The sequence below is a fragment of the Mugil cephalus genome, chromosome 9 (assembly GCF_022458985.1).
Source record: "Mugil cephalus isolate CIBA_MC_2020 chromosome 9, CIBA_Mcephalus_1.1, whole genome shotgun sequence".
NCBI lineage: Eukaryota > Metazoa > Chordata > Actinopteri > Mugiliformes > Mugilidae > Mugil > Mugil cephalus.
Genome location: NC_061778.1, coordinates 5,307,067 through 5,321,521, shown reverse-complemented (window position 1 = coordinate 5,321,521; position 14,455 = coordinate 5,307,067). Strand labels below are relative to the sequence as shown.

Genomic DNA, 14,455 nt, shown 5'->3' with positions numbered 1-14,455 from the left:
TCATGGCTTCGGTTAATACACACACACACACAAACCCATTTAAAACTACATCAGATTTTTTTTTTTTTATCTTTACTTTCTGGTAAATCTTTAATATGATGTATATTTTAAACAGCATTAAGCCACCGTGAACCACTTACAGGCAGGAATCCTGAGCTAACTCATCTTCTCATTGGTAACATGTTACCGTCTACTTACCCGCCCATTAGAAACCTGAGAACATCCCGTTTTTTGATCATTTCGCTTGCCACTTGTTAAGTGCACTACACATAAAGAAGTGTGGTTATATTAATCAGTTAATTAAATCTTATGACACATACTGTGCTAATATTTCTGTAATTACCTCTGTGCTTTTTAACATCTGTTCTTTTATTCAAATATTACTGCAAGTGTGGATCACAGCATAAGGATATGTCTCTCAAACGCATGTATAATCAAAAAATTATTTCTGGATAAATTGGGAGATAACTTGCAGTAATGTGACCTGCATAAACAGTTAGCAGAGATGGAATTAATATATTTGCACATAAATATCTACAGTAAATATATCTAACTGGGTGCAGAAGCCTTTGTTTAATAGAGGGTATGAATTGATGTCACTCGGCACACGCCCCCCTGAGTGGCAAACACAGAGTGAAACATAGCAGTAAATACAGTGAGACCAGGAAAAATGTGGATTATCAGATCAAATTAAGGACAGTTGGACTCGACAATCATCCATGCACACTAGTATGGATTTGGAAAAGTGGATTAGCCTCAGTTTCAGTCAGTTTAAGTTAGTTTTAGTTCATTTGAGTTATGATAAATGTAGCTAAATAAAAGATGCTGACGCTAAGAGCTTCACTGAGAAGTAACGTTAGCCATATAATACTGTAAGACATAACGTTAAGTCAGGACATGAATTACAGCATGAATTAATATTACCTGACACTAAATGTGAACCACAACACCAGGTTTCAGTGCTTGGATTCCAGTTGTTCTATGGTTCAAAGTAATGCTGCTAGTCTCCATGCTCAACTGTCGCCACGGAGAATTCGCTTGCGGTGACGTCATGTGCATACCCTCCACAGTAACCGGAGCGTTCCCCTGGCCTGTTTCGAAATTCACATTTGATCAAATTTGCAGAAATTTGCCGTGGCATTTTGTTCTCTGCTCAGCCTAGACAAGTTGCAGGTGTTAACTTGTTTCTTTCCCGTGTCCTCATCAGGTATTCTTCACATGGGCAACGGAGAGAACGTCTTCATCTCCCAGCAGCCTCCCGTAATCGGCAGTGTGATGGGGAACGGGCGCAAGCGTAGCATTTCCTGCCCCAGCTGTAATGGCCTTGCTGACGGAAACAAGTTGATGGCCCCAGTGGCTCTGGCTTGTGGCTCAGATGGAAGTCTGTATGTGGGCGACTTCAACTATGTGAGGAGGATTTTCACCACGGGGAATGTAACCAGCGTCCTGGAGCTCAGGTAGCCCACTAACACTCACTCAAGACCGTGAGCTCAGATGGGGCTCGCACACAGGTCATAAACCACTGAGGTCGATTGAGGTAGACAGAAATGCCCCAGAGGCAAAGGATTGATGGTCCTGCCTCTCTCATCCACCTGCATCAGCTGGAGTTCGACCCTCATAGGGGCCGAAAAGGATCTGATGAGGTCTTAACAGAAGACGTTCCAGGAAAGATTATTTTTAATGTCAGCAAAGAGTGGTTTAAAAGAGTCGATTAAAGCGATCTGATGCTTTGTTGTGTTTGTATTTTCTGTCCACTGCTTTTTAATTCTATCTACTAACAACTAACATTTTCCTTTCTCTTCCTCTCATTTTTTTGCTGCTTTTGGCAAACTTTGACAGAAATAAAGACTTCAGGCATAGGTAAGCCATGCAGTGTATGCCTAAAATGATAAAGACTGGCCACGGTCCGTACATCCAGAGTCAGAACGATCTCTTGAGTCCATTTCAGCTGCACACCCGTAGAAGATTGTATTTTAAAGTATTTACTGTATCATTTTCGTATTGGTGAAGTGGTAGACCTAATGTTTTGGTACCTATGTCTCCTGAGCACATTGGGCTCTTTGTTCACCACAGTGTGTTTGAATCCGTACGTGATTTCACAGAGAAAATGCAGCTGATTGTTGACTCAGCCGAGGCTTCTGTTTTCGTCCAGTTAATACTGTTACCGGAGCATGTGTATTGAGAGCATCTATTCTAATCTAATTTAAATGGGCTTTTTATGTATGTAGCTAGGTGAGCCTGCTAAAATGGCAAATCAGTATAGATTTTATCAGTGGCTTAAGATACAAGCGCATCATTTTCCGTGGCAGGGAACGGCGAGGGAAATCTCTGCCGTCTTTAGATAATCTCAGGCAAACGGTTATTGATTGATTTTCTGATCACAGGCCCATGACTTTAGCTTGGCAACACGTACTGTAGTCAAAGCGAGGATGAAAAGCCTTGTGATGCCGGTCAGTGGCCTCCGTTTTCATGACGTACTTCATTTACAAAACACTCAGAATCTCTTGAAGTGCTCTATTCCTGTCTCCGCATCTTTTCTCCGTCTTTATTTCTCTGATGTCTTCATGCGTGGCAGGAGCGTTATTAACCTTTCACACACTAACTTGCCCGCTCCATACACATACATGCTCACAGAGAAAGAGCAAAGAGTCGTCTAAAGCCCTGTCCCTTTGGTCTCAGTACTCCAAACACATTTGCATACTAAAAAGGAGATTTATCCAGGAAAACACAGCATGTGTCTGTATAAAACGGGTGGCTGCCTCCTGTTCATGTGTGAGCTAGCGATAGGAGTGGGAGGTGGGTGATCTCGCCGCAATGTTCATTGACCCCCTACTAAGGATGTCCCCGTCCGCTCCAACCATTTCCATGACACCATGCCGCAAAATCCAATTATCTTCTACAAACTAGATGTTGTCAGTGAATATAGATGAAGTATATGGCCATAGCTCAAGGTCAGGGAATAACACCTCATAGTTTCAGACACTATGGGGGAGCAACACTGCTCTAAATGCAACTAGGAGCTGATAAGGTATCAGCTGATTGCACATGGTAGATAGAATGCAAAGTAGAATCCAGTTATTGAGATTTGTTACAGACCTACTCTGACTGAGACAGTAGCTGTTTTTGTTGTTTTTTTTGTTTTTTTTTCTGAGCCAGCCAGCTGTACCTGGAATACACTGTAGCCCAGTGTATCAGTCAACTCACTCCGTGTGCTGATTGTGACATGTGTGCCCGGGGTTTGCTGCGGCGGCTTGTCATCGCTGATTCACTGAAGGTCAATTGTCATTTAAAGTTACGTTCCGGAGCTGACAATTCCGCGGACCCACTTGTCTTCTTCCTTCTCGCCGTGGTTTAAAAATGTAAGCTTTGGCGCTGGCACGCTGACCGTGAGCCCTAAAGGGACCCTCAAGGTTATAGTTGAAATACTGTCTTAATCCACTTTGAATGACATCCTGCTGACAGGTTTTTCTATAATGCTTATCAGGTCTGGCAGGACCGCTCTGTATCCTCCCCTGATCACTCTGCTCGGCGTTAAGGTGGCGATAACCCACGCTGCTGAACCAATTGCTTGCTAATTTGTTGTTGTTTTTCGAACCGATAGTCAGCTCATCATCATTTAGTCTAATTTATATGTGAGGAAAGAGCTGGGACCGGCATCTATTTAGATTTCTTAAATAGATTTTCCCACAGTGATATAACTAACTAAAAAACCAACTAGCAGTTAATCTCGCAGGTGGCGGCTGTGGAGTTAAAACAGCTTTAAAGATCTTTATCTAAAGATCCAAACAGCATTTGAGCCATGTACTGCATCCATAGAAGCAGAGACGAGCCTCTGAAGTCACTTTTAAATTAAGAGTCTTGTCTAGAGGCTCTAGTATCCAGTGGTGTAAAGTAGTGTCATTGAACTTGGGTGTTTTTTTCACATGCTTTGATTTCCAGTAGAAGCACTTCTTTTTCTTTTCTTTTTTTTTTTTTTTTTTTTTGCATAGATACCGTCCTCTGCGTCACTTCATTTGCACTACTATGGATTCATCTAAAGCTATCTCTGTTTTCTGACACCTTTCCTGACTGCAGTAAAGCAGCAGATTGCATGCATCCCGCCGCAGCAGGACTGGTTGTGTTTGGTTCTTTTTGTCTGTCTGTCTGTCAGGTTGGGCTGCCCCCTGTGGACATGAAGGATTGCTTTGTTGACTTGGCTCGGAATTTAATAGGATATTTTTCTGTGCTGGAATCTCCGCCTGATGGATGCATAATGTGTTTGGATTGCTGGTTGAGCTACGAATTTGTGTTTTTCAAAGAAAAAGTCCCATGGGAAATGTAAAATACACTTATTGGTATTTCTCCAATAACAAAGCTACTGCTGTTGTACAGATGGTTTAATATTTACAGGAATTTCTCGGGTCAGTGATGGGATAAGTATCCGGCTTACGATAATAACCTTTATTTCACTAATTCCGTAGCTTTGAGAGTATTAATATAGCATCACTGTTTCGAAAGAAACTGGATTTAGAATAGTATACTGTATATCTATAGTCATACGTTTGAATGAGTGGCATTTCCAGTCTCTTTTGACAACAGGGATTTCTAACTAAGCTGACTGTATTGTAAGCTCCACCATTATGTCATGTCTAATCTCATTTTATTTTGCCATGTTTAATCTCATTCTACTTTTTTTTTCTTTTTCCATGTCCTGGATTTAAACTGTAATTGTGCCCAATTGACTCTCTAAATGGCTTTTGAATCCATTTTAATTGTATTACACAATGTTTCTTATTGAAAGCACTGTAGCCCTTCCAGCTTTATTGACTTGAGCTTCTTCCTCTCTGTTCCCTTCACTCAGCAACAGCCCTGCACACAAGTACTACCTGGCCACCAGTCCCGTTAGCAGTGCCGTGTACCTCTCTGACACCAGCAGTAGGAAGGTGTTCAAGGTGAAATCTTTGAATTTTGTCAAAGATGTGGCCAAGAATCTGGAGCTGGTGGCAGGCACTGGTGACCAGTGTCTCCCGTACGACGACACTCGCTGCGGGGATGGAGGAAAGGCCGTTGACGCTACTCTCACTAACCCCAGAGGTAATGCATCGATGGTATCATAGTAAATACAATATGCATAAAGCCTATTGAGGGCTTTTTGTTCTCTGGTGATCCCAGAGGCAAGATCAATGCAGCACATAATTTCACACAATCAATTCTCTTCTCTTACTTCCATCACTAACTACATCGACGCAGCCAACCAGCTAGTTTATTTTTAAACTGCGTTTCTGTGAATTTCCTGGGGTCTTCTTCTCTTTTTTTTTTCTCGTGCTTTTATACTGGAATGATGCATTAGTCATTAGATCACATGCTTACTTTTTGTCCTCCACAGGGGTGACATTATGAGTCATATGTACTGAAATAACGTTGTTCCTCTCAAATGTGCACATTTATGGTCCAGGTTTGCAGGGAAAGCAGAGCGGTTTGCTTTACCTGGTGTAGACTGCATGTGCATATATCCATAGCTTACATAGCTCCAAAGTAATAGAAGAATGTGGAGATGTGCGTAGATTCTCAGATTCATTTATTGTTTGACGCTGAGAGAAGGACACTGCATCGATGCAATTTCCATTGTAATTTAATCAATACTTACAGCACCCATCATCTATTTTGATGTTTCTATTGTTGTCCATTATTGATTAGAAAATCAATCCTGGCATTACGTCTCATTGTCCTGATTAGTCTTTAATTTTATTTCAGTGAATAGCCCTTAATTGTAACATAGATAGGCTCTGTCCTCGCATTAAGTCAGATAAACAGAATAACCGATGGATATTTTGCTCATTGGGCGTCTCTTTTATCTGCAGGCATTACAGTGGATAAATATGGTGTAATCTTCTTTGTGGATGGGACCATGATTCGCAGGATTGATCAGAATGGTATCATCTCCACTCTTCTGGGCTTCAATGACCTGACCTCCGCCCGACCTCTCAGCTGCGATGCCGTGATGGACATCTCTCAGGTATGGCCTCCTTGACCCGCGCAGCCGGCATGTGTTTTCCTGTCTCTCAACCTACGCCGCTCTCCTTGAATGACCCTGGTCTCCGGGATGCTTACACCCCCATGTGAGCCTTTGTTTCCGTGGCTAACCTGGATCTGTCACCCTTGGTTTAGTTTTGGTTTAGATTAATAGGACTTTCTTAAGGGTTTAAGACTTGCAAAGGATCATGAGGTAGCAGGAGACTGGGGATTCCACGGCCAGTTTTCAGGCTGAATATTGTTTTTTCTGTGTCCAATTCATGCCATCAGAGTCTGTGTATCTATGTATTTCTTTTTTTTTTCCTTCTTTGGTCCAGAAAGTTATTATTCAGGAAAGCAACAATAAACATAGCTGCGCCAGCTGCGGTGAATTGCACGGATTTAATTATTTTATGGTTAGTGAGCTAAGGGAAATTTAAAAACAAAATGAAAATGAGCAATTAATTGGACTCTCTCGAAACTCAGGGAACCCACCAGAGTGGGTATGCTCAGGCCAGAGGCGGCACTGTGGTTTCCACTGTTCCCCAAATGCAGGAGGCCGTTGACCTATAGCTGTAGGGGATCGACTAAGACGACCTATAACCTCGCTGGCTCTCGATTCGTGCACGTGTGTTTCCTGATGCATATGAACACATGGGTCAGATGCACACACGCACACACGTGCCAGACAGAACACAACCCCCAGGGAAGGGCACTGCACTGAGGTCACACCGCTCTTGCGCTCAGTGACGTCTCTTCGAAGGTGACAAGACAGACTGCATACTTTCTGCATACTGTAGCATCCTTGCATCGTCTTTGCCACGTCTACCATACCACCGATTTACAAACAGTGGTACAGTTTTTGTGTGTTGTGTAAATTATTTAGAATTGTTTCAATTTTACTTCCATCAATACAGCGTTCCTGGACTTAATTATGAGAATTGATTGATGTCTGAGCCCGGTTCCATGTGCATACACTAGTGTGTTCCTGGCCCCATCGAGTTGTCCAGTATGACTAGCAAACAGGTCCTGTGGGGGTCTCAAATGCTCTTGGAGAGAAGCTTTCTGTGTGTGAAATGATGTATTCAGTGGTGGAAGCAATGCCTCCAGCTGTCCATGTCCAGGCCCAGGGGAACCATCCTCCCCCTGTGACCCCTGCTTGCCGCTCCGCACACACAAGCGCCCGTAGAAGCCCAGCATCCCAATGCCACAGCCATGAGGACACGCGCGGAATGACTGCAGCTCCACAATGATGACAAATCACACGAGCATTGCCAGAGACACTCAGACAGTAAAAAGCATCCATTAAAAATTCATCCAGAGCACGTAGCTTCCTACTTCAAACACTCCCCAACCCCTCACTTAGAACCAGAGCTTCTCTGGAGAAGGCTCATTGGAGTGGTCATTACTTTTGCTGTATAACACCTGTTTCAGGCAAGAAATAATGTCAGATTTCTCTGTCTCCTCTGATGAGGTCATTGTTGTCTTGCCATGCCATCTGTGCAGTGAGCGTACTGCAGGAACATTCATTCTTATTTAAACGCAGAACTCTGTAACCTTTTTTTTTTTTCTCTTAACTTTGTTTTATTATCAAGTCATCAAGTACAAGAGTTTGACCTCATTCAAGAATATTTTAATTTGTTTATACCCGGGGCCTGGGTCCTTGCTGTTTCAGAAATCTGTTCCATTTTCTGTTTCAAAAGTCTTCTGTGTGCTCCCTGCTGAGTTCAGACTTAAATGGAAGGAAACCATGTCTTAAAACAAGATCACTCGAACACATTTCAAGGGTGTTAGCAGTTTCAGAAAGCTTTATCAAGACTCTGAGTGTTACATTTATTTTAAATCTGAGAGGAACTTCAAATAATGACATAATACTCTTTTTCAGACAGGCATCATGCTGCTATAAGCAAAGAGTGAAGGAGCCGTTAATGGAAATGCCAATATAGTTCTAATACGAGTTCAAATACATTTAAAAATAGTTTGGTGTTTTGCAAATCCATGGCTTGCTTCCGCGGCTGATGAGCACATATTAGTTTTTTTTTTCTTTACTGGTAGTGGCTGTGTCAAGCAGGCACTATTGACAGCTGTATGAAGGGGAGGGTATGATCGGGTTACAGCATATGGGACAGCAGCTCGGAAAATATCCCCTCATCAGTCAGAGTGGCGTGAAAACCTCCTTACAGGCAGCTCCCCCGAGCCACTCCACACTCTGGCTCATGAAATATTTAACCACCAGTGTTGACAAGAAATAGGTTTTAAGAAATTGAAAGTCTCCCCTTCATTACCCAAGTAAATGCATTTTCTGTTCACTGAAAGACGACATATATCCACTGCCAGTCTCCTGTTTGTTGCATGTGGCCAAAAGATATATCCTATTATATAAACCTCCTCCGTTTTGTGGGGGATGATGGGACATTTATGGGGACGCGAGCTGCGTGTGACGCTTGAATCTGTTTTTCAATCAAAGATGGACAAGTGCTGCTCTTGTAGTGAGATTCAGGGATTCAAGAATATGATCAGTTACAAGGGTGCTGAAGCATTCAAGTAATTATCTCAAGAGTCCAGCTATGGATGAATTATATGAGGGAAGCAAAAGGCATAACATGGTTGATAATTTTAAACCTGAAAGTTAGATGCTAACAGATTGCTACTCAATGCTCTGTTTAATGTCCCATTTCATGTTTCGGGATCAGTTATTTTAATCAGTTTAATGCAATTTTTGGGTGATTTTATTTTTTAACCACAGACAGTAGCCACCCCTCTCTTTTTACTATGATGCATGCACATTTATCTGGTAGTCAATGTTTCATTTTATTTCATCTTTACATGACCTGATTCTCCCAAGATCTAAGGTATAACAATAAAGGATATGTTCAATTTCCACTTTGAGGTCATAGTGAGAAATGAGTCAGCCTTGGTAACTTCATTCTCATTTCCCAGTTGCAGAAAAAAAGCATCCAAAACAATTCTAAAGCTGCTTTCATCTAAAAGGTTTCCTAAAATCTGAACCTGTCTTTGTATTTCAGTCCAGATTTTAATCAGTGTCTTTTGTTGAAGCTCCAGGGCTTCTATTGAAACATGGCACTTCATATTATGTTTCAAAGAGATCCCACTGGGATCATAAGTGAGAGGGAGACCAGTAAAATTGGATGAAGCCAATCATTCCAATTTGTTAAAAGCCTGATACATTGTTAGCGGAACAATAAGTCATAATTTAGAAGGACAGAGACAGGCTGGGCTTTCATTTGGTAAGTGTGCTCCAGTTTCTTTTCAAGGACTCATGCAATCTCTTGTCATTACAAAATTAATAACCTAAAGCAAGGAAAAACAAACTTGGCAGAGGTGAAGGATGCAGAAGCATTGTCCTTAGGTGTCCACAGTTCTCATGATCAATTGCACTAGGGCTTTTTTCAGTTAATCTGATCACTTGAATGATCTCTCCTCGTTTTGCCCTTCCTCGACACTATTCTTATCACCCTCTATCTTAAAAATCATGTTTTTTGTGTATCCCATTTTAACAGTGCACTCCTTATCAGATAATAAATTGCTTCAAATAAATAAATAATAATAAAAAAAAAAGCTTTTTGCTTGCAGCTCAGACCTGGATATAGCCTACCTCCTTCACAGCGGCCGAACCTTTTCTAAGTAGTTTTGAATGATTCTTCTCTTCAGGGACTGTTTCTTCTGATAAATTGAAAACTACGTGGATCAATAACAACACGTTCTTTTTTGTCACCTCAAGGTTTTATATTTTTGTGTGTTTTTACTCTCTTAGGTGCGTCTCGAATGGCCTACAGACCTGGCAGTGAGTCCCATGGACAACTCCCTCTTTGTCCTGGACAACAATGTAGTCCTCCAGATCTCTGAAAACCACCAAGTCCGCATTGTTGCGGGCCGCCCCATGCACTGCCAGGTGCCTGGGATTGACCACTTCCTGATGAGCAAGGTGGCCATCCATGCCACCCTGGAGTCCGCTAACGCCCTAGCCGTCTCTCACAATGGCGTTTTGTACATTGCTGAGTCAGATGAAAAGAAAATAAACAGAGTACGACAGGTGTCCACCAATGGAGAGATCTCCCTAGTTGCAGGGGCGCCAAGTGGCTGTGACTGCAAGAACGACGCCAACTGTGATTGTTACTCTGGAGATGAAGGCTATGCCAAGGATGCTAAGCTGAATGCACCCGCTTCCCTGGCAGTGTGTCCAGATGGAGAGCTTTACATTGCAGATCTGGGCAACATTCGCATCCGCTACGTGCGCAAAAACAAGCCCTATCTGAATCCCCTCAGCATGTATGAGGTGTCGTCTCCCATTAATGACGAACTCTATCTCTTTGATTCCAATGGCAGCCACATTTACACACAAAGTCTGACTACAGGAGACCACCTCTACAACCTGACCTACACAGGAGCAGGAGATCTAAGCAGCATTACTGATAAGAACAGAAACACAGTGATCATCCGACGTGACACAACAGGCATGCCTCTGTGGCTGATGGTCCCTGATGGACAGACCTTCTGGTTCACCATCGGCACGAACAACGCTCTTAAAACTGTCGCTGCCCAAGGTCAAGAACTCGCTTTAATGACCTACCATGGAAGTTCGGGACTTCTAGCAACTAAGACTGATGAAAATGGATGGACGACCTTCTTTGAGTAAGTAATATTAAGAACAAGAATCACCCTTAAACATCTTTAAAATCCTAATTCTCAGATGTCTGGAGCTGATTGCCACTTTGCCCCAAAGAGCAACTTAACTCAGTTTAATCTTAAGTACAATATATTAGGGGTGGGTTTAGTCCTTTTGACTTCACGATACAATACGTATCACGATACTTGAGTCATGATACAATACATTATTGCGATATTATGGTATTGGTATTTATTGGCCATTATTGGACAAATAGAGTCAAAAAAACAATATTAAACCAAATGATCCATTTCCAATTCATTATACTTGTACAGAAAAAGTGGTGGTGGAGGCAAGATAGGCCCAAAACATGCCTTTTTCTTTTAAAATCTATATTGTGCTGTATCGCGATATACTGCCATACTGATATTTTCTCCCACCCCTACCATATATAGTGTGCATAATTTTTGGACTGTCTGATCTAAAGGCACAGATTTTTTTTTTTAACTAAATGCTGTTGTGAAATGTGCATCAGTGCTTATATGAAGACGAGGGCTTTAGCATCTAAGTTTAGTATTTTTGGCGTATGCGGCACCTTCTTATGCTTGCATGTCTATGTCACTCAGAATACAAGACCTGAGGAGCCATGCTTGTAATCCTGTTTGGTGTTATCATACCAAATAGGATTACTGGATGATATGTTACTCATCTGCACCCCTGCTTGCAGTGACAAGACAGCAGACCATCCGTTTTTTTGTGTCGTTGGGCATAAAAACAACATACAGGACGGTATATCTGCTGGAAAGTGAATTTTGCCCATAGGGTTGCAGAGGACTGGCAATATAAGCATAATGGAATAGCCAGAGGTTGTCATTGATTCATTGATTGAGGCGAACCACACATTATGAGGGAACAATTGCAAACACTCCCACACGCTGCAGCATTTGAGCTTAGGATTTCATGTTCTTCTGACTTGTATAAAGCAATCTGTCCCTTAGCTTAATACGATGTACCAAGGGATACTGCGCTAACTGGATGTCATTCCAAAAAGAGTGATTAAGCAGATTGGCTGGTCAGACATCTGTTATACCTCGCTGGAGGAATATAACTCTGACACGTAATCAGATGCTGTGTTTAATACGAGCAGACATTTATCACCTGTGTTTGATTTGGTTGTCATCTGAGATAGTTGGACAGAAAAAAAAAAAAAGAAAAAGGAAAAACGATGCAGTGAAAACGGCACCGATGCAGCCATGCATGGGCATTTCTCAAGGTAGAGTGAAGTGCCTACAGTCTCAGCAAATTCAGTGGGTGGTTGGAATGTCAAACGATTTCTCTTTGACTTTCTGTAAAATGGCTGCTGTTATTATTAGGTCTGAGCATGTCCTTTCCTCTTATGTAAAGAAAATATGGTGATTATATACCGCTGGTGGCACCGAGGGCGTTTTACAGATGAAATTTAAACGACGTATGTTCAGGTTACACTGAATTCCTCACAAATCTTGCAGCGTTTTGTGGATGTTTAATGACTCATATACTCTTAAATAACACCATGAATTTCCCCATCGAAATTTCCCCATGAGTGATTATTAAATTATAATATTAATTATGATTATTATCACACTAAAGTAGAATTGGATTGTTTGTTTAGTATACCAATTCATTATCAGCTTGAGTGACCATGTATGCAAATTAAAAAATCAAAACAAAACAAAAACAAATCTGATTTATGTTCAATGTAACGAACTGTTTGACAGTTAATTGCATTAAACAAAACTTAATTAAAACTTAAGATGCCTTTAACTACATTAAACGTTTAAAGATATACGATTGTATTGTTATGAAAGTGTATGGAAAGTTGTCACCAACTCCTTGATAAGGACTAGTCTATCTGTAATGAAAAAGCTGCAGCATATACCGTATATGAATACAGTATTTTAGTTAGATATAAGTCAGTTACCCCTAATTTATTTTAAATAACACTACATCATCACAGCAATTCATATTTTTATAAATATATTTATCCTTTCAAATTAAGCAATGACTTCACATTTACCTACAAGCAAATCACTTCATCCGTGTTTCACTTGGACCCAATAAAGAGCGTTTGTTTTTCTTGAATTAATTAATTTTGAAGGTCACTCCACCACCTGAGGGTCAAAACTATAATTTGCTACCAACACAACATCTATTTATCTCCGCCCAACAAAGTGCACAGCTAAACATTTTCCCCATATTAATTCATACGACCCGTGGTCTATATATCACAGGTCGTTTAAACGGATGCAGAAACAACAACAACAAGAGCACCACAAAGGATTGACTAGATAACAGAAGACATATGCTGCACTGTCTTTCCTTTGTAACCCTTGGCAACCTCATTTGCTCTGACATTTACTGTATACGCAGATGCTCTGCTGACCTCCTAATGTTTTTGTTGTAATGATAAGTGCTTATGCTTAAGGGTTACTGTAAATCCATTAAATCATGCTGAATTCAGAAAGACACCCAATTATTCTCTTACCCTCCATTTAACAATGTGATAATAATTCTATTTAGCAACAAATGTGCTTTAGCCGGTGGGCTCGAGCGAAAGTGGATTTAGTACATCGTCATCCGTCGCATGTGTTAGGGAAATTCGGCGGCAGAAGAAAGTGAAAATAAGAGAGTCCTGCATGAAACAGAAGTAAGGTATGCTGGAGGTGATGCTAATGCGAAGTGTTCGGCCTATTGTTGGAACCCAGCGTGAAAGGTCATAGAGCTAGCATGTGACACATAGGTGATGCGATTTGAATGGACTTGTGGTCAACCAGGGGGAAAACGCTTCTCTCCTTCTGCTGAACACCCTGCCCCTGCATGCCCCTCTTGTCCAGAGAAAGCAAGCTAATAGGCAGCTGAGCTGAAGCAGGCCAGAGCCATTAGAGCTCAGCGGTGATGCTCAAGGAATGGAACTAGCTTAGGGCCCTAATTGAGCCAGAGAGAGCTTGGGTCACTGATCAAGCTGGGGCATGTAGTGTTACTCTAGAAGGAGATTTCTGTCTTGTGGACTCGGTCTTTTGTGCAGAGGTGAAGGAAAACAGGAAGACGCTATCAAAGGAACTGAACAGTCAGAAGTGGTACAGTGCAGGTAGCATGTAACTTCCTCTACAGCTACTTCCTAACGGCTTAAACGTTGATGCACGGTGAACGCAGGGAGAATATCTCGTGGATAAAAAAAGATGAGCAGTATCAAAAGAAATCAAATGCTTAGATATAAATTACTCTGCTATTTAGTATTTCCTGAAGTGTAAGATTTGGGTCAAATTGCATCTGTGAATCCCAGTCTCGAGTACAGTTGAGATCAGATAACATTATCTCTGTGAGATGATTCCTCTCCCACTCCTTTCCATATTGGATATTTGAGATGGCAGTGCTGAGGAAATATCTGTAAACCAGCACCCGCCATCTCATTTATTAGAGGCTTTATTATGGCAGGCAGCAACACTGAAGAGGGCTTTGCAATCTGGATTCGGTGCACAGATAAAAGTCTTCATTCTAAGTAATGTACCGTTCGCTCACTCCCATTCTGAAACACTGGCAATCGAAAAGATTTCAAATTGTTTGACGCTGATGTGCTCCCTGAACAAAATGAAACAATCTGGCCACTCATGTTCCTGTATGTGATGAACTGAATGACTTGCAGGCTGCATCTCTCCAAGGATTCACACGTTACTGCTCCTATTTCATAGACATATAATGAGGTGTATAATGAGATTAGCTGGTATCGCTAATCTTTTAAGCTAATAAGCAGTTTTCGCGGTGTAAAAGAAAAAGTGTGCGTTCTCACCTTGCTCGTCA

The 14,455-nt window shown here is 41.5% G+C and overlaps 1 protein-coding gene across 11 annotated transcripts in view; it reads left to right on the top strand.

The window, feature by feature from the left end:
• The window catches only part of tenm4 (teneurin transmembrane protein 4), a 142,094-nt gene that overhangs the window by 108,202 nt on the left and 19,437 nt on the right, over positions 1-14,455 (top strand). For 7 of the 11 annotated variants that reach the window (XM_047594273.1, XM_047594272.1, XM_047594279.1 and 4 more), the window contains 5 exons: positions 1,208-1,457; positions 1,840-1,860; positions 4,841-5,073; positions 5,841-5,995; positions 9,767-10,644. In XM_047594273.1, the coding sequence (XP_047450229.1) occupies positions 1,208-1,457; positions 1,840-1,860; positions 4,841-5,073; positions 5,841-5,995; positions 9,767-10,644 (1,537 nt within the window). The remainder of the gene's footprint in view (positions 1-1,207; positions 1,458-1,839; positions 1,861-4,840; positions 5,074-5,840; positions 5,996-9,766; positions 10,645-14,455) is intronic. The other 4 variants (XM_047594283.1, XM_047594282.1, XM_047594277.1 and 1 more) reach the window with 1 other exon arrangement.